Here is a 19156-nt window from a genome sequence, read left to right as displayed (position 1 = left end):
CGAGAACCGGCTTTACCGGTTCTGGAATCGAACCGGTTTACTATAATAGGGTTTCGGTTCTGGTTCTATTTTTCAGTCATTTTCGGTTATAGTTTGGTTCAGGTTCGGTTCTCGCGTTCTGAACCGTTGCACAACTCTACGTATAACCTTACATAAGAAGTTAATTAAAACTACATAGTTTTGATTAAAAACTACTTGATTTAACTAAAATACATTCCCCTCTTATGATAATCTTTATATTGTAATCTTAAATGTCCCAAACATTTAAACCAACATAGGTCCATATAAAACACACTTTAATTACCATCTAGAATAAGGTTAGTCTAGACGAAACTTAGGGCACACTGGATGTTCTTCCTCCAACGTAGCAACCCCCAATTAGGATGTGTCACGTGTTTTAACCGTCAACAATCCAAATTAAAAGGGGGTAACCCAATTTCTATACTTGCAAGACTTTTGGTTCCATGTCCCTTCCTCCGAGTTCCCATACTCACTCTCCAACCCAATTCAACCTCACTACAATATCTTCCTTAATTAGATAGGTAAGTCAGATGCCAACGACTATACTCATAAGATTCAACCAAGAGTCCTATAAATTTAAAAGATCGCTTCTTGTATGTAAGCTCACTTGATACGCTCACTTACTTGCATGCATTCCCATTTTGCATATTCTCACGACTAAGGTCAGATAACTTGTCTAGTAGGAACACTTCTTGCGTACGCATGACAAGTGAATTCGTGCATCCAGCACCGGAACAGCAAGTTTACAACAACTAACATTTTACATGTGATGGATGGATTAGGCACATGTCGGGTTACTTGATTAAGAAAACTGGATCGTCCCTTAAACAATGGTATTCTAAAACTAGTGTGAGAAAATCCTTGAAGCCAATGGGCTTGTAATCTCATAGTGGTATCAAGGTGTGTACAATAGATAGAGGTGTAGATTTATAAACAGGATCAGAGGGTGTGTGAGTTAGCCGTATAAAAAAATCCTTCAAAAAATGTAAAATCCAAATCCCCATCTGGTTATTTAATTCATGAATAATTATGTATTGATATTAAGAGCATTCTCATCCCATTCTTCATCATTATCTCTATAATTACACTAAAAAACACTATATTTCTTTCTCATGTTTAATTAAATAATATTTTTTATACCTTTATCATTACAGTTTTCTCTCTCCTCTACTCACAACCAATTCAACAAATATTAAAAAATAAATAGGGGCAAAAAATGTTCCCCAAATGTTTTCCCAGATTTACAAAAAATCACTACATTTTTCTCTCCACCCTATAATTTACCCTCACAACCGCTCAAAACCTCACCCTATAATTTGCATACTCTACTCACATAATTTTAGGGGATGGGATGTGAATGCTCTCAAGATCTTCAAGCAATGAAATATTTCAAATCCAAAAAAATCAAATCTTTCTGATTCAAAGGACAATTATTTCTAGGTTATGCTTGGATTGTTCAAGGACAGCAAACACAAAATCAAATTGTGATTAGGCCTAGCTGGCCTTAGATTTTCTGCATCAACGCATGGTCACATAAAATATACATGCATTTTACAACTCAGTAATGCATCCTAAACCTTACATGTGGTGGAACACCAATCATGCACAAAGTACACCACCACGCCATATGGACTCAAGTCAAGAACCCAAGTTTTTCAAGAAACAACATCAACTATAAAGTTGTACAATTAATTAAAGAAATACAGAAAATTTTACAAACCATAAAGATCATTATTGGCAGCTTAGTATCATACTAATGTACATTTCAAAAAATTAATCTATACAGACATGCATTATGCTCACAAAACCCATAAAATATTACCAGTTTTCATATGGATTGAACTTCGGTCTTTTTCATCTCGAATAAACTGACATTGTCACTACATGTCATAGTGAAAAAAAAAGGTTAAACAGACCGTCTTTAAAAAAAGAGGGCCCCTTGGGAATCATCACACCGAAGGACTTTTCATTAAAAGAAATATTGGGCCAAGAAAATGGGACTAGCTTTTTGAGAGCCTAAAACCCTAGCTTATTTCTCCATACGCTTGGGCTGGGCAAATTCAAGAAAAATAGAGGGTTGAATTTTCAAATGTCCATGTTTGACTTTCTTTATGAACAACTTAAACAGTGTTTTTTTTTGTTAGCAAGAACAAGTGATTGTGGACACCGGACACATCATCAAACCTTGCCCAAAAGTGTCTTTAAAAAAAACAAAAAAACTTGACTGGTATAGAGCATTTTTCCAAGAACAATGGTTTCTTTGCAACAAACTAAGTACTTAAACAAAAATTTTACCTTTTCATTGTGAGTTTGATTCTGGCAGTGGGCACCTGAAGATGAATTACTGCTTATGTAAAGATAGCCGTCGCTGTAAAGGAGAAAGATTTACTCTTTAGTGCGTTCAGTAGATTCGTCCATTTATTTATTTAACCATTTATTTCCGAGAGTGTCTATTTGGGTTGTGATTCATCTTTAACGGTTAAACGCGTCAGATAAAATGTTTTGCTAAAAGGGAACATATCTACTAAACCTCCAAAATCATGTTATTCAAGGATTTAAATTATTACTGCAAAAATGTTGGTTTAGTAATCAGAATTAACACACTAGTTATTTATAAGAAAAGGTTAATAACCGTGGTGTGTAGGCAAACTTTTGTTTATGAGATATTGTGATTACATGTAGACTCTTTAGCTTACTTGCAACACTGAATCGTTAATATAACAATTTCGTATCATCTAATCTTGACCAGTTTAAAGGGTAACAATCCATTTTTCTAAAAAAGTTCACAAAGACGTGTATTTTAAAAACGCTAAAAAAACCTTGGGTTAACAGACTTTTTCATGCAAAAATGATAAAATACGTTGGTTTTTATGACACTAACCCTTAAAAACTTAAAACATGGATAAAAAAGTGTTTGCGTGTCAACCCAACCCAGCCCATTTCAAAACATGATACAAAAAACAACACATTTCAACCCGGACCCCTTTTGACCGATTACCCAACCACCAAAACCGCTCATCTTGCCACCTCTAGCTTTCAGTAAGAAGTTAGAAAGTGTGGATACCTGTGATTTCGCCTTTTGTGGAAACAAGTTTTCAGAGCCATCTGCAGCAAGTTCCTTCAGTCTTTCATTTTCAAGATTCACATTTTCAATCTTTTTCTTTATCTTTTGTAATGTTTTTGACTTTTGAGCCATTTGGTCATCAAAAATCACCTTTTTTTCTTGTAACTGGCTGCCAAGATCCTGTAAATCTTTTTGTAGTTTCATGAGTTCGCCTTCAAGAACCTGTTTTTCTCCACGAAGCTTATTAGCTTCATCAATAGCTTCCATGGCTGCCTTCTCATTAACTTCAAATGAAGATTTCATTTTCAATGAAAGCCTTCTAAGTTCCTCTTGAAGCCTTGTGGCTGCATTAGCATTTTGCAACCTCATTTTTCTCAAATTATCCTCGGCGCGAATGGCTCTTTGTTCTTGATTGATTTTCGCACGCATTAATTCATCAAGATTGGTCTCAAATTCATGACCTTGATTCTCTAACTCTTCCTCAAGATTCTTGATAAGGGATTCAAGCTCTTGTATGACAAGGTTCGACTTTGACAATGCTTGTGACTTTGACTTTAATTCATTCTCTAAACTCTCTATTTGTGATTCGAGTTCGTCTAATGTTGAGTAAGGCGTGCACTCGTACTGCATCTTTAGTTGTTCTTGAAGTTGACTACGCTCGAGTTTAAAAGAAATGTCATGATTTTCTTGCTTCATGATCTCATAATCGAGTGCCATTTGTTCCATTTGCGTTTCAAGATCATCTTTATCTTTTTTATAAAAGTCAATTTCACCATGAAGGTTTATTATTTTCTGCTCTAGTAAATATGTTTCTTTCACGCCGCTATGTTCCCGAACAATTTCTTCCAATTCCCTTTGTTCCTCATCATAATCCATTTCTGATTCAGAACATATTGACTCTGACTTTGACTTTGACTTTGACTTTGACTTTGACATCTCTAAAGCAAGAACCAACTCAGCATTTGACTTTTGTGTTTCCTGAAGTTGTATCCGGAGATTGGAGCTCAAACCCTTCTCATGTTCTAGTTCTTGTCTCAATTCATCAAGAAGAGCATAAGGATCACCTTGGTGAAACAACGACATACTGTTGACTTTGACTTTTTCTGACTTAAGGTTTTCACACTCCTCTTTCAATGCATTTCGTTCTTCTTTAACTATTGCTACTTCCTTTATAACATCTTGACTCTTTTTCATCTCGTTCACGATTTGCTTACGGAGAGTCTGTAACTCTAACCCTGACACATCAGCTTGCCTGGTCAAAGCTGCAACTTTGACCTTAAGATTTTGAATAATGGTATCTGAAGAAATCTCTTCAGAAGTTGCTCCTAAAGTACTTGTCGGTGAATCATCTGTACTTAATTTGGGAGCTGAACCGTTTGACCAATCCCGCTGCAAAGATCTATCTTTTTTAATTGAAGAATCAAGAGTTAATTTAGGGTTCTTAGGTTTATGTTTGCGTGGCGTATCAAGCCCATAACTGCTATCAGAACTTGACAGCATGATGTCAGATCCAATGGATGCTTGGTGATCTCTATTAATGCCATTGCAGGTTCCATAATCCTGTTATAGTTAGATAGTAAGATTTAGCTACATTTATTATTATGGCACAACTGTTAAGAAAACTTAACCATAATGGCTGAATAATATAAGATTAAACTACATTGATCATTTTCAATCATAACCTTATAATTACGAAACTTCCAAATAATATTTCGATATATTTCTGCTGTGGAAGTTGTAGTAATCATATTATCAAAGTCGAGCACATGTTTTGATGATATAATGAAGTAATAGATAAAATGACCAAAAAGGACATTGTAAAAGGAGATAATTAGTTTACCCTCAGATAATCTTGTTGCAGTTAGCACAAAACTCAGGACCAAAAACTGACTATTTGATGCTAAATAATTAGAGGCAAAATTTATTTATTTATTGCTTTATCCAAAGTTTCAAACTGATTTTTAGATATCAAATTTCAGTAACAATGTAATTAATTCAAAACCAAAAATCTAAACACCAACTAAGTTTTAAGCTAGGCGACACGAAAACTTACTTCAGTAAGATTTCTTCTAACCCTTCCTTCTAAATCACCGTTGCCAAAGAGTGTCCTCAAGCTTAGATCATGCAGGCTGCAAATCGTTGGAATATATACGTAATATTCTAATAACTTAAACGAATAGAAAACTAAAACAATTTTAGACATTTATTTCACCTTTGATCAGAAGCACCCTGCACTTTTTGAATCGATACCTAATCCAAACAACATACAAAAACATCAAACTCAAATAAGCAAATCCACTTGACCAAAAGTTTGCGAGGGAAAAACAATTAACATACATGCAATACTGCGGTAAATTTAGCATTTTTAAGAGGAAGTGATAAAGAAACAATCTTTGTAGCCTCAATATAAGTTGCAAAATCAATTGAAACCTCTCCAACAACACCAAATCTTGAAGAATCCTACAAAATGTCAAAAAGTCAAAAACCAACAACAAATTACCTTTTTTTCTCAAAGATATTATAATAATTAGTTTAGATTTGAAGAAAAATATACCTTGGTTACAACAAAGTGATAGATTTTCTCATGAAACTTCCCGGTTTTCGGATCTTGAGTGAGTTTCACAGTTTCATAAAGCGGTTTTTCCCAATAACAACTTCCATTTTGAACTTTGGCTTTCTCTAATCTTGATGCCGGCTTTCCGACATCAGCGGGAACCACGGATATTATTAAATCATCTCCTCCCAACAATGCCAACTGCATATACATGATAACATATATCTAAACTAACCATTTCACAGCCAAAAACTGAATAAAAAATAAATAAATAATAATAGCAACAACAATAATAATAATATTATAGTTGTGCACTTAGAAGATTGCAAATTTCTTGCCTAAATCTTTGAGATGGTGTTTGTCTTAATCAATTTATTAAACATGCACCTTGCATGCAATAATGTAATAATTAACCTCTTTCAACAAATGAATTAATACAGGCATATTCATGCATGCAATTAACAACACACATTTGGGATATGAGCATTTAATTACCTGAGTTCCATGAAACTGTAACTTGAATACACATTTGGTCTTGTTCTTCTCACTCCTCCATCTAGGTGACTTAAACATTTTATCATGTCTATGAGTTAAACATATTTTATTGTGAAACTGGAATGTGGGTTGAGCTCAGACTGAGTGGAAATGGATGGCTAATTATGTTACAGTTTGGGTGATAAGTAACAAAAACCAAATCCAGTTCTCAAGATTTTAAAGGTCAGAAGAGAAAGAGAGAAGACAGGCATGTACGACACAAACACACGGACACAAGCTAAGAGGTTCGGTCATAATCATATCATAAGCCTTAATATTTATTCATTAATAAAATATATATATATATATATATATATATATATATATATATATATATATATATATATATATTCCTTCATATAAATATTTATATGTATTCTAGAGAAAAGTATTTAAAATAGTTATTCGTTATCTTTTTAATTTGTCAAAAATCTGATAAAGTATAAAAGTAACATTATAATTTTGGCATTGGATATTTTTATAATTGTAACTTATTTTTCTTTTTTATTTTCCATTTAATATATAACTTAGCTTTTCTTTAATAATATCTAAAGTTTTATAAAAATCCAAACATACATATTTGTTTTGTATTGTATGTATCTTTCAATATAAACTCTATTGGAAACCGAATAATATTTAAAAATAACGTTGTTTTTCTATACCGTAACTCGTAACTCTGTAAGAATAAAAAATAAGTGTTGAGTCTACTTAAGAAACATAAATAAGTATTCGTTAAACTTAAGCCATCTCACGTTAATTTTTTTTTTCTCTAATGAGAAATCTATTTAAGTATACTAGAAAGTTAAAAGCCTAAAGGGTTGAGAATTGCCAATTGAGGTAACCAAAATGATTAACTTCAAGTTTATGATTTTAAAACAGTTGGAAAATTTAGCTGAAAATACATGTATTCTAACTTTGAAAAAAGTTAGCAATTGTAACGTTATTTATGGCGATGAATGAGGACGAAAGGAAGATGGAGACAGGAAGAGATACAAAAGCAACGGTCGTTTCCTTTCACGGTACACGTGGCCGTGGCAAAATTATTTATTCGTTTTCTAATTAACATTTTACGTTTTGAGTTATATATCACTAGTTTAATAACTCTTCGTTTACATTTCAAAATACCATAACTTTATAATTAATTGAAAAACAATAGTAACTAAATAGTTGCACAATTACGTATAGTATGCCTGAGGTTTCAGTAACACCTTCTGGTACTGGTTTTAAGGTAACAAATTTGATTTTAAGCTTTAATTAAAGAAGTGTTAAAATTAACTCTTGTTAACTTTTCTATTTAGATTAAAGACATTTCAGTCTTTTCCAATCATTTATTTTTATTTTATATTTTTAACATAATATTATAAAAAAATTACTTATTTAAAACAATGATTATTCGGTCGGGAAAAGCTTGACGTTGGTAAAACACGAGCGTTGCATCAAAGAGTCAACGCGACCCTGACGGGTAAAACAGAGTGTTACGACGATGAGTTGACACGAATTCGGTCGTATCGACTACGTTCGTTATAGTATAAACAATGTTGGTAAAACCCAAGAGTTGAAAACCCCAAAATAATTTCGTCAAATTAACATATAAAAAAATAATATATAAAATGACATGTATTCTGTCATTAAAACATGGGTGCTGGTAAGTCAAGTATTGCTGATCTCAGGTTTTGTAGTGGTGAGTGGGTAAAACGAGTGTTGGTAAAACTCGAGCGTTGTGGTGGTGAGTCAAGACGAATTCGGTTGGTTAAGGTTATGTTTCGTTACAGTACCAGAACTCTCGGGCGTTAGTAAAACCCGAACGTGACTAGTCGGGCATTGCAGTTGTGAGTCAACACCCAGGCGTTGCGGTGGTGAATCGACGTGAATCTAGTCGGTTTAGGTTACGTTCGTTATGGCATCAGGCTAAAACAAAATAATAATAATAATTATAATAATAATAATAATAATAATAATAATAATAAATTGACCCACTATTTATCCGCCACTTGAACCAATGATAACATTGCATCACCAAAGTTCTCATTTAGTATATAGTAATAATAACACTAATAATTTGTTTTTTAATATCTATGCAAATTTAGTCAATTTATTAGAACTTTACAGGAGTAACATACTTCCAACCCATTACAAAATTGAAAGCTTAAAATTCAAATTTATTATTTTAAAATCTTAATATCTAAAGGTGTTACTTTACTAACTCTCAAACGTCATTTGTGTAATTGTGTCAAACAATTACTTTTCTTCAAATTAATTAATTCAACTTTTTGATTAATTATTTGCTCTTTTTTGTCCTACCCTTCTAATTTCAAGGGGCATACTTTCTGGTTAAGATTAGACATCAATCTACCATCTTTTCAATAATGGTTTTAAAGAATCTTTATCGACAATTAGCAATTCCAACAGTCTCAACATATATAGCTTGCAATGAACAAGAAACAAAGAAGAATGTGATGGAATAACCTAAAATTTAAATTTATTCGATCAAAATTGCTAGAAACAAGACCCTTGTTAAATACGGAGTAATAAACTAAGACTTAAACCAACCATGACTCAAGCTAGCTCCTACTGTTAAAACCCTATAAGAAAAATATAACAATACTATTTATCTCATTACCACAAGATAAACTCAACTTAAATAAATATAACGGTAATTTCTAAACTGCTATAATGAACTTCAACCCATATGTGAACTTTAACAATTAATTCCAACACCCAAAACTTTCCAACAGAATATCCAGATTTATTGACAAAAACATTTTCAAATATTTATGACTGCACTACACTACATACCTAATGTCTTGTACATATATTAAGTATGTGTGGTGCGTTCAATATAAACATCAAAAGAGTCCGTAACATGCCGTAGTTTGTTATAGGGTTCGTTCAACCGATCAATTACGTATCATATTATGTGTTATAATCCATGCATACACTATGTCTTTTATTATGTTCATGTTCCAAGCTCTTGTCTAATTTCATACGATTTCCCCCCAGCTTGGAGGATACCGAATGCTCTCTCAACTTCCTTTCGTATTTCTTTGAACCCTTTTGAGATTAGAACCTACGATCATTTGGTTGTTAGGCAGATAACCAATTAGTGACATAGAAGTTCGGTGGGAAATGAGTTAAGTAGGTAAAAGTTGGAAGAAAATGAAGTAGCCAGGTTGGTTACTTATTTTAAAGAACAATTAGTAATGTTTTTACAATGTATTTTTTACAATCATATAAACATTTTGTAAATTTTTATATTAAAGTCTCTATAAAATTAATAAAATAAATGTGTATATGTATAATAAATTAGCATATAAATAAATCTGTTAAAGTTGATTTTTAATACCCATGCCCCTAAAAACCGTGATTCTTTACTTACTAATACCTCAAAAACCAGACAAGGACTTGCGCCACACCAGACATTCCATGACTTGGTGCCATCCATGACCCAGCTAGGCCACAGCGTACGTGCATTCCATTGTTTGCCATCCATGATCAGTCAGCCATGCGTCTTTCACAATGCGAAGTGGATGCTCTTAAACCTCAGCAATAATATTTTTTTCATAAAACTTTGTTGCTTTTCAGAAAAGATTACTTGTGCAGGGAAATGTTATTCTTCACAAATCCTTTTGTTAATCATTCTAATAATGTGTACAAGCTGTTTCTATGTTGCTTTGTGGTTACTAGAAATATTTATATAAATATCTATTATACGAAAAATATAATTTTTTATATATTGTTTAAAATATAGGAAATGACAAATTGACATAAAGGGAAAAAAAAACAAACATAATTAAAAATGAAGCCGCATTTATAGAAGAAACAATATTGTATGAATATGCCATATTGTTTGATAGTGCAAAAGTCGAAGATGCCTTTGTTTTCTTTTACTTGATAACCAGAATTTAAGGAGATGACCTTTACATATGGGCCATGGATGATGATGATGCACCATTAACAAAATTAGACACATGGTGGTGTGGACCACCGGTTAGGGTTCATGAGTACATATCTCCAAATATTGTTAACGTGCCCCTCGTGGCCAATTATCTATAATTCAGCTTAGCCATACTAGTTAAACCATTACTTAGGCTAAACCATCAACAAAATATAGATACAATAATAAACTCGAGTAAATTGCGTATGAACTAAGCAAAAACCAAGCTGAAAATAGAAGCCTACCGTCATCACTCGATTCACTCCTGATTTCAAAGTTACTCAGGAGGGTAATCAATGCATTGCCAACCACACTTAAAACGGAAAAACTACAAAGATAAATCAAGATAAGTTAATAATTCAAACAGAATTTACAATGAAATTGTCATGGGTTTGCCACAAGCATTTAACATGTGTAGCGAAGACACGTCGGGTTTTATGAACATGTTTGCTACATCGTGTAGTGAACAAATTAAATAAAATGATAATAGACTTATATTCAACTTGAAATCTTATGTAAGCTACACGTAAAAATTATCCTAATGTAAAAGGATATCTATAAGAACACCCAAATATACAAACACGCAAAGACACATAGATATAACGATATGTTATAATGTACAAACTGACCTAAAATCCACTTCACTACATAGACGAACGTGGACGTGAAATCATGAAAATTTTATTACATATACTTGTTTTAACTACAAAATTACAATTAAGGTTCCATTCTAATTACCTTTTTTCGTAATTTTCAAGTAATAATGCAGTTTTTTTTAAGTGGTTTCCAACTTTAGCCTACAAAACCCGATTAGAAAAAAACAGCCATTAAGAACAAAAATAATTAAAAATAAAAACTAAATATTAAGGAACAATGCATTACATGTGATGATGGTCGGATGACCCTCCACCAGTCCATGCGCACTCGGGCGTACTCAATTTCATGTCCACCCGGTTCTTTTTTTATTTGTTTTAAATATTATTTTGTTTATTGGACTCATTATTTTATAACAAATATTTCTAGATGATTTAAGACACCTTGACCTCTGATTGAGTCTGCCTAATTGAACATATTTTCAACGAGTCCTTTTACTTTCTCAGCTAATTGAACATTCTTAATCAAATGATTCTCAACCCAAATGTGAGTCTGTCGTATCAAGCGTACTCGTTGAGGTATTGACTAAAGCTTAGGATTAGGCAAACACGATTGAATCAAACTCGAGCTCAAATATGCTGTAAACTTGACTGCAACTCTAATTTGAATAAAAGTATAGTAGTTAAAATAAAAAGAATAAGGAGTAAAAATTGATGTTAATTTGCATAGAATGAAAAAAAAAATATATGATATTTTGTTATTGGCTTGAATGTATACATGTAATTTGACAGAAAATAATTTGTCCATACTTTCATTTAACATTTGAATAAATATATGAATACAGAATATATAAATTCAACTCTAGTGTTCACTCAAGTGGTACACAGCCACACATGCCGACTAAATATTATGGGCTTTACATTATCACCAAATGGTGACACCATTCCACAAACATATTTGTAGCTTTGTTTTTTTAACATCATTTCAAATCACCATTAATACTCAAATGAGTCTTTCTAACCCCTAATATTCAAATGAGTCTTTCTAAAATAGTATGTTAATCAACCATATTAATTTTGACGTTACAAAATAAAAAAAAAACTTATTACTATAAGAAAACCCTCGTTACAAAGTATAATTTTGTAAACCAATCATCATAAACATATTTTTGAAAGTGATAAAACTAAGATTAAGGTATTCTTTTAGCAATTAAGGCACTATCAAAAATGGTAAAGTGGTTTTTATATGGTTAATGAAAATAATTAAAAAAGGAATCGAAGTCTCCTACAAATTGAATATCTTGAAAGAGTTTCATAATATGTTACTATGTAGACTCTAGAATTGGCTTTCATAAATTGGGGTTTTGTATTAAATCGGGATATCTTCTACGAGCAGTAATTTGAAAATTCTATTAACAAATGTTGCTGGTGACGCAAGATTCAAAATCGAGTCACATAGAGAGAAGCGTCGAAACTATAATATTGATGGTGTTCTAGAATATGAAAGTAATCACTTAGGGGCTGTTTTGTAGCCTTTTAATTTGGTTACATCTTGTTGGACTTAATTTCCGTCCTCGAGTCAATGAGGCGGGTTGGCCGACTCATCGAGCCTATGATGAGTTCGTGTCTTGTTTATCAAGTTGAGCACGTAACTTGATTTACATGGAATAAATTACTTGGTGAACAAGTCGAGCCAATGACTTGGACCACAAGAAATTTATTTATTAATTATTATTTATATTTGTTATTACCAATTAGTATTTTGAATATGATTATTGTATCTGTATTCTAATCTAGTTGGGTTTTGAAATCTAAATTAGTATATATACCCGAGCTTGTGGGTTATATCATATTAGTATTATTGTCCCTCACCCTCACCCTCCACCACCGTAACCCTCCACCCTCAAACCTCACCCTCCACCCTCACCCCGCAACCACCAGCCTCCACCCTCACAACTCACCCTCCACCCTCACCCCGCAACCACTAGCCTCCACCGCCCACCCTTGTCACCTCTTCACAGCCCAAACCAACCTCCCTCCTCCACTTCGTAGAGCCATCACCGTAGCCCTCCATCTTCGCCTCACAGCTCCGCCCTTCTCGGTTTTTGCTTACTTGGTCTTCTAGTACTTCAGTTTCCGGGTGATTTGTTATCAATGACATTAGCTTGGGGGTTTTGCTATTAATGCACGCCAGGTGTTCGATTAAATGCCAACTACAATTTTATTTTTATTTTTTCGTTTCTGAAAAAAAGGGTTTTAATTCTTAAGTGATTTATGATGGCTTGCGGTGGGGAGCCTGGTCCTAGCTCAGCCACGAGGATTTGGCGTTGCCCCTTTAAAAGTTTTCATTTTGCAAAGATTGTATGTCAGGATACAAGGGGTACTCTAGGTTACTCATGCATTTCCAGCAGGATCATTTCAATGAAAAGGAAAGGAGAGATCAGTTAAATGAGCGTCTTGCTTCGGACTTGAACTCTACAATGACGTTGTCGAAACCTTGAGATTTCTTAATAACTGGCTATGTGGGGAGTGCATGGCTCTGCGTGCCTTGAATAGGTCTTGTCGAAACGGAAAAGAAGTGGTTAAATGCACCTCACGTGCAGGAGGCGACTTTGATTTTATTGTGGGGATCCTTCAACCCCGCGATCCGCAGATGGAACTTGGGAATGGTCCGTCTGGGACGATTGTGGTAGGTGTCGCTCTCCTTGAGCGCATCCTCGCCCTTCCTATTGCTACTGTCAAGAGTATCCCGCCCGCGTGCTGCATGGCTTTCGCCCAGGCCTTGTCAGGGGGGCTCCGTAAAGTGGTGGATGCCCCCGGGTCTATTGAGGCCTGGGTTAAACTTTTGTTGTTGCCTCGCTGCACGTTACGTGTTGTCAAACCGGCTATTAGGCAGGAACGAAGGCCGGGTAACAGGAAATCGCTTCAATGTAAATCCATTTTGTGGGCTTTGGCTGTTTGGAAAGAAGGGGCAGGTTTAGAAGAGTTGGTGCTACCCCTCCTTGAACTCCCTATGATGTGGGATGGCCAAGTTAAAGAAGAGGGAGTGGGAAATATTAAGCAGTGCCTCCGGTAGGTAGCGGATGGCCATTACACAGCGGCAGTCAAAGTCCTGTGTACGTCCGGGGTCGCGCCTGCTGGGGGGATACCTTGAGAGCCTTTATAGATAAACACCCTGTGGTGGACCCGCCGACCTTGCCCTCCGCCGTGCCATCGGAACCATCCTTGCAGGTGGACGGTGAGCAAATGTATTAAAACCTTCCCGAAAGATACATCTTGTGGGAGGGATGGTTTGCGGGCCCAACATATTTTAGACGCTTTCTGTGGCCAGGGGTCTCCAACCGCCTCCGGGCTCCTAAAGGCCATCACTGATGTTGTCAACTTGTGGCTTGGGTGGCTTTGTCCTAAAGTTCTAGTGGAGTTCATTGCTTTGGCACCGTTGACCCCCCTGTTGAAGCCCGACAATGGAATTAAACCCATCGCGGTTGGGGGCATTTGGAGAAGATTGGTGTCGAAAGTCGCTATGCGTAAAGTGAGGAAAGAGGTGGCTGCTTATCTAGGGGATTTTCAATTCGGGGTTGGGATCCCTAATGGGGCGGAAGCGGTACTGCATAGTGCTAACAAGTTTCTGAGCGCATTCCATTCTGACGGGTCCCTGGCTATGCTCACTGTTGATTTTTCTAACGCCTTCAATGAGGTGGACCGGACGACCCTTCTCAGGGAAGTTAGCTGCAGATGTCCATCCATCTTCCCATGGGTCCAGTTTTTATATGCTCAGCCCGCCAGGTTATATGTGGGGGCTACTCATATTGGGGCTTTTACTAGGGTGCAGCAAGGGGACCCCCTTGGCCCTCTTCTTTTTACGCTGGTCCTCCATCCACTCATCCTTAGTGTGCAAGGAACCTATTCCTTGCCCTTCCATGCTTGGTATTTAGACGATGGCACTATCATTGGTAAGGCTGAGGAGGTTGCTAGGGCGTTGGGCATTATTCGCTCAGAGGGGGTGTCTCTGGGGCTTAGGCTTAATATTCAGAAAACGGAGATTTTTTGGCCATCATGCAATGGTTCGAAGAATGTGCCGGGTTTATTCCCTAGCAAGATTAGCAGGCCTGTGAGGGGAGTTAAACTCTTGGGGGGAGCGGTTAGTCGGGATGTAGGGTTTATTCGGCCTTTGGCAAATAAAAGAGCTTTGAGGGCGGTTGAAATTATGAAACGCCTGCCAGACCTTAGGAACCCCCAAAGTGAGCTCATTTTGTTGCGTTCGTGCATGGGGGTTGCTAAGTTAGTGTTTGGGCTCTGGACCTGTCAACCTGAACATGTCAAAGAGGCTGTGACCATCTTTGATGCGGGCCTGTGGGGGGCAATTGAAGATATTGTTGTGTGTGGAGGACCGTATTTTGGGGACCTCCAGTGGAGGTTGGCTTCTTTCCCTATGCGTTGCGGAGGCTTAGGAATTTTCTCGGCTGGGGATGTCTCTGCATATGCTTTTGTGGCTTCCAAGGCCCAGTCGTGGAAATTGCAGGACCACATCTTGTGAAGCGATGGGGTTATGGGGGTAGATACTGACTACTCCCTTGCACTTGGTAATATTGGAACAACTCTTCCGGACCTTGATCTTGGCGGTTTTACTGATAAGGAGACCGCCCCCAAGAAACCTCAACAAACCTTGGCGAGTGCTCTTTAATGATAAACACGTACATGATTTGGAGGAGCGATTCGAAATGACACCAAGACAAAAGGCAGTTTTTGCTTGTCTCAAGGGGGCTCATGCCCAAGATTTTTTGACTGTTGTGCCCATTAAAGGTCTTGGGCAACGGATGTCGGAAGTTGAATACAGAGCCATCCTTAAATACAGGCTCATGATTCATATTTTCCCTTTAGACGAATCATGCCCAATTTGTAAAAAAGCTTGTTTGGATAAATTTGGTGAGCATGCCCTCCACTGTAAGGAATTGCCGGGGTTCCAGTATCATCACGACTGGGTTAGAGATGTCTTATAGGATGTGCTTAGGCGTGCCGGGATCTCATCCATAAAAGAGGCACCTGTTAACTTTCTGACTGATCTGAGAGAGGGAAGATCTACACTGCGTCCTGCGGACGTTCTTGTGTTTGGATGGGCAGGGGGTAAGCATGCATGCATCTACCTCACTGGGGTGTTCCCATTGGTGGGGCTGAGAGACAACGATTTCGTTCCGAGACAGGCGGTTTTGAGGGCGGAATCTAAGAAGGTTGCCAAGCATGAGGCAGCGTGTTTGGAGAATCAGCACGTGTTCATTCCATTTGCCTTCGACACATTTGGATCTCTATCTCCCGAGGCGGTTCGCTTCTTGGAACTGGTGCAAGGGTGGTCCACAGTGACTCGCAGAGCCCGAGGAACCAAGGATTTATATTTAGTAGAATAGGCTTTGCGATCCAAATGGGGATAGCGGCACAGCTTGTTGCTCGCTTACCCATTATCCAGATGTAGTTTGGTTTGTGTTAAATGTTAATAAAAAAGTTATGAGAGTAATAGAGGATATGAGAATTACAAAGATCGAGCTTATGATCTAAAACTTCGCTATTTTGTTTATCGATCCTGGTCACCAAACTTAAATTGGTATCAGAGCCAAGTTCAAGAAATAGATAATCGTTTAGCGGCGATCGGTGGCTTGAGAGGAGCTATCAATCGCGGAACCGAGTTGGGTTCGTACTGATACGTCGGAGTAGCGACGTGGTATAGTTACAGCGGTGCAGCGAGCAGGTTGTTTGTGCGGCGACAATTAGGAAAAAAGTCGGTTTCCGTCGAGGCGTGGCTGGTTATTGGCGACGGTGAACAATCCGTTTGTGGTGGCAGTAGGCTTTGCTTGATCGGGAAATTCCGGTTACGTAAGATTCGTATCTCAGTTTTCATAATTGTGTGGTTTTGTGATTACGTAAAAGGGTTAACTTTAAGAGTTGTTTTCTTGACAATTAAAGGGCGTATCACAAAAGTCAACAAATAGTGAACTGGAATTCAGTTTGATTTTGCATGGTGCACACGAGGGGAAAAAAAGTTTAATCACACTTTATGTTTATTTGGGTTGAATAAACGGGTTCAATCGGAGTGTGTTTTTATGGGTTAAACGAGTTATGTATTGACCATGGATTTGAAATATGTGCTCATGTTTTAATTCAGGAACAAAAGAAGATCAAGGAAGATTGTTGTTCACTCGATTAGATGACCGGGATTGCAGCCAAAGGAGTGGTTATGTGAGTTCATACGACCGAGGGAATGGTCGGGGACAGTGTCACAGAGGTAATCGAGTTCGGGGGAGCCGAAAGAACACAATTATGGATCAATAGAAGTTCCGGGGAGATCAAGACCGAGATGACAAGGACCAAGATGGTTGTGAAAGCCGAGATGGTCAAGATCGTGGGTGAAATCACACGGGTCAAAGAAGACAAGTTTGGAGACAAAGATCCGCATATTTCGAGTCAGAAATTAGGGGTGATTGTTGGAAGTAATTTAGACTCAAGTCACAAGTCGGTGAACTTGAAGGACCAATGTTGACAAGCCGGTCCTTTAAGTTCACCGACTTGTGACTTGAGTCCGAAATTACTTCCAACAATCACCCCCTAATTTCTGACTCGAAATATGCGGATCTTTGTCTCCAAACTTGTCTTTTTTGACCCGTGTGATTTGACCCACGATCTTGACCATCTCTCCTTATCAATCACGACTTTGATCGATGTCTTGAGCCTTCGGTTTCCTACTTCTCGATTTCATGATCACCTTGCACCCATGCTCGGTTGCTTGTCCCAAACTTAAAATATTGCTCGTTAAGTTCGGGATAAAATAAACATTTGAGATAATTCTCTCAACATCATTATCACAAATAATTGTAATGGAACCCTTTCCTTTGATGTTGACACACGAACTATCACTGAAACGCACCTGCCCAACAACAGTTTCATCTAATTTAGAAAAATAAGATTTCATACCCGTCATATGATTACTCTCCCCGTTATTGAGGTACCAAAGACCATCCTCCATTCCGACTCGTACCGCTTGGGATGCACGTTTTCTTCATTCAAGATGACTTGATCGTTAATGCTTATCTTCATCAAAACTTCCTTATTTGTTGTTGGCTCGTATGCTTCGGATAGGTTAGCTTCAGCCCGTTTTCCTCTTCTTTCCGGGCATACCGAGGTGAAATGACCCATCTCGTCACAACGAAAACATTGAACCCCTGAGTAATCTCTTTTCTTCCACGAATTACCTTCTTTGTTTCGATCACCTTTTGAGTCATCATGAGATTTTTCAAATTCTCCTTTGCCCTTCCCTTTAAACTTTCCAGCCTTAGCCCTATTGAATAGTAACTTCCCATTATTCTCGGGTTCGTCATCAACATTGTTCACGCGATCTTCAAAAGCTTTAAGACGCCCAACTATTTCTTCAAACTTGAGTGTCTTGAGATCTACCATCTGCTCGATATAAGCTAACAATATTTATGAATCTTTTAGGCATGACAATTAAAAACTTTCTCACCAATCTTGTTTCATCTATGACGGAACCAAGTGCTGCGAATTTAGTTGCTAAACCGGATAATCTCCCGGAATAATCGTCTATAGACTCGGAATCCTTCATCTTCGTTCCTTTGAATTCAGTTATAAGGGTATGTAGACGTGCTTCTATAACCCTCTCCACTCTGATATACCGGGCTTTTATGGCATTCCAAATCTCTTTAGCCTACTCGTATTGGGCTACTTGCATGATTTGATCTTCCGGTATGGATTGAAAGAAAAGAGCGATGGCAGCACCATTCTTCTTCTCGTCCGTACTTCCCGGCTCAATTACATCCCATATTTCGTGGGACCGGAACACCGCTTTGATCCGGGCAGCCCACATGGTGTAATTCGTTTTGGTTAGCGTCGGACATTGTAGAGAAATAGTGGTATGATTACTAGGTTGGCTTGTCATGGTTCGTCTCCGACTGTAGGTTTGCCGGAATCTTGAATCGATCTTAAAAACGGATTGTGATGTTGGTTGATCAAGGAATTATTAATTATAAAAAATGTGTATCCCAAGCGGTACGAGTCGGAACCGATGGAGGATGGTCTTTGGTACCTCGATAACGGGGCGAGTAATCATATGACGGGTATGAAATCTTATTTTTCTGAATTAGATGAAACTGTTGTTGGGCAGGTGCATTTCGGTGATAGTTCGTGTGTCGACATCAAAGGAAAGGGTTCCATTACAATTATTTGTGATGATGATGTTGAGAGAATTATCTCAAATGTTTTTTTTATCCCGAACTTAACGAGCAATATTTTAAGATTGGGACAAGCAACCGAGCATGGGTGCAAGGTTATCATGGTGGATGATCAACTTTTAGTTCTTGACAAATCGAGAAAGGTGATTATGAAGTCGATTAGATCAAGAAATCGGTTGTACAAGGTTAGGCTTTAGGTTGAAACATCGATTTGGGTTTAACCAC

The 19156-nt window shown here is 37.1% G+C and overlaps 2 protein-coding genes across 2 annotated transcripts; both read right to left on the bottom strand.

Annotated features, from left to right (window-relative positions):
- Positions 1 to 2238: 2238 nt before the first annotated feature.
- LOC143596801 (uncharacterized) lies at positions 2239 to 6432 on the bottom strand. Its single transcript, XM_077075483.1, has 6 exons — positions 6135 to 6432; positions 5640 to 5840; positions 5423 to 5545; positions 5298 to 5335; positions 3086 to 4517; positions 2239 to 2389 (listed from the first exon to the last, which is right to left on the bottom strand). The coding sequence occupies exons 1-6, from the start codon at positions 6210 to 6212 to the stop codon at positions 2363 to 2365; spliced, it is 1899 nt and encodes a 632-aa protein (XP_076931598.1). The 5' UTR covers positions 6213 to 6432; the 3' UTR covers positions 2239 to 2362.
- Positions 6433 to 17388: 10956 nt separating this feature from the next.
- LOC143596800 (uncharacterized) lies at positions 17389 to 18306 on the bottom strand. Its single transcript, XM_077075482.1, has 3 exons — positions 18208 to 18306; positions 17703 to 18143; positions 17389 to 17613 (listed from the first exon to the last, which is right to left on the bottom strand). Exons 1-3 carry the CDS (start codon positions 18304 to 18306, stop codon positions 17389 to 17391), a joined length of 765 nt encoding a protein of 254 aa, XP_076931597.1.
- Positions 18307 to 19156: the final 850 nt, after the last annotated feature.

This window comes from Bidens hawaiensis, unplaced genomic scaffold (genome assembly GCF_021521415.1).
Source record: "Bidens hawaiensis isolate Kalapana, Puna unplaced genomic scaffold, B.hawaiensis_p1.1 tig00047012_1, whole genome shotgun sequence".
NCBI lineage: Eukaryota > Viridiplantae > Streptophyta > Magnoliopsida > Asterales > Asteraceae > Bidens > Bidens hawaiensis.
This window is presented reverse-complemented; position numbering and strand designations above follow the sequence as displayed.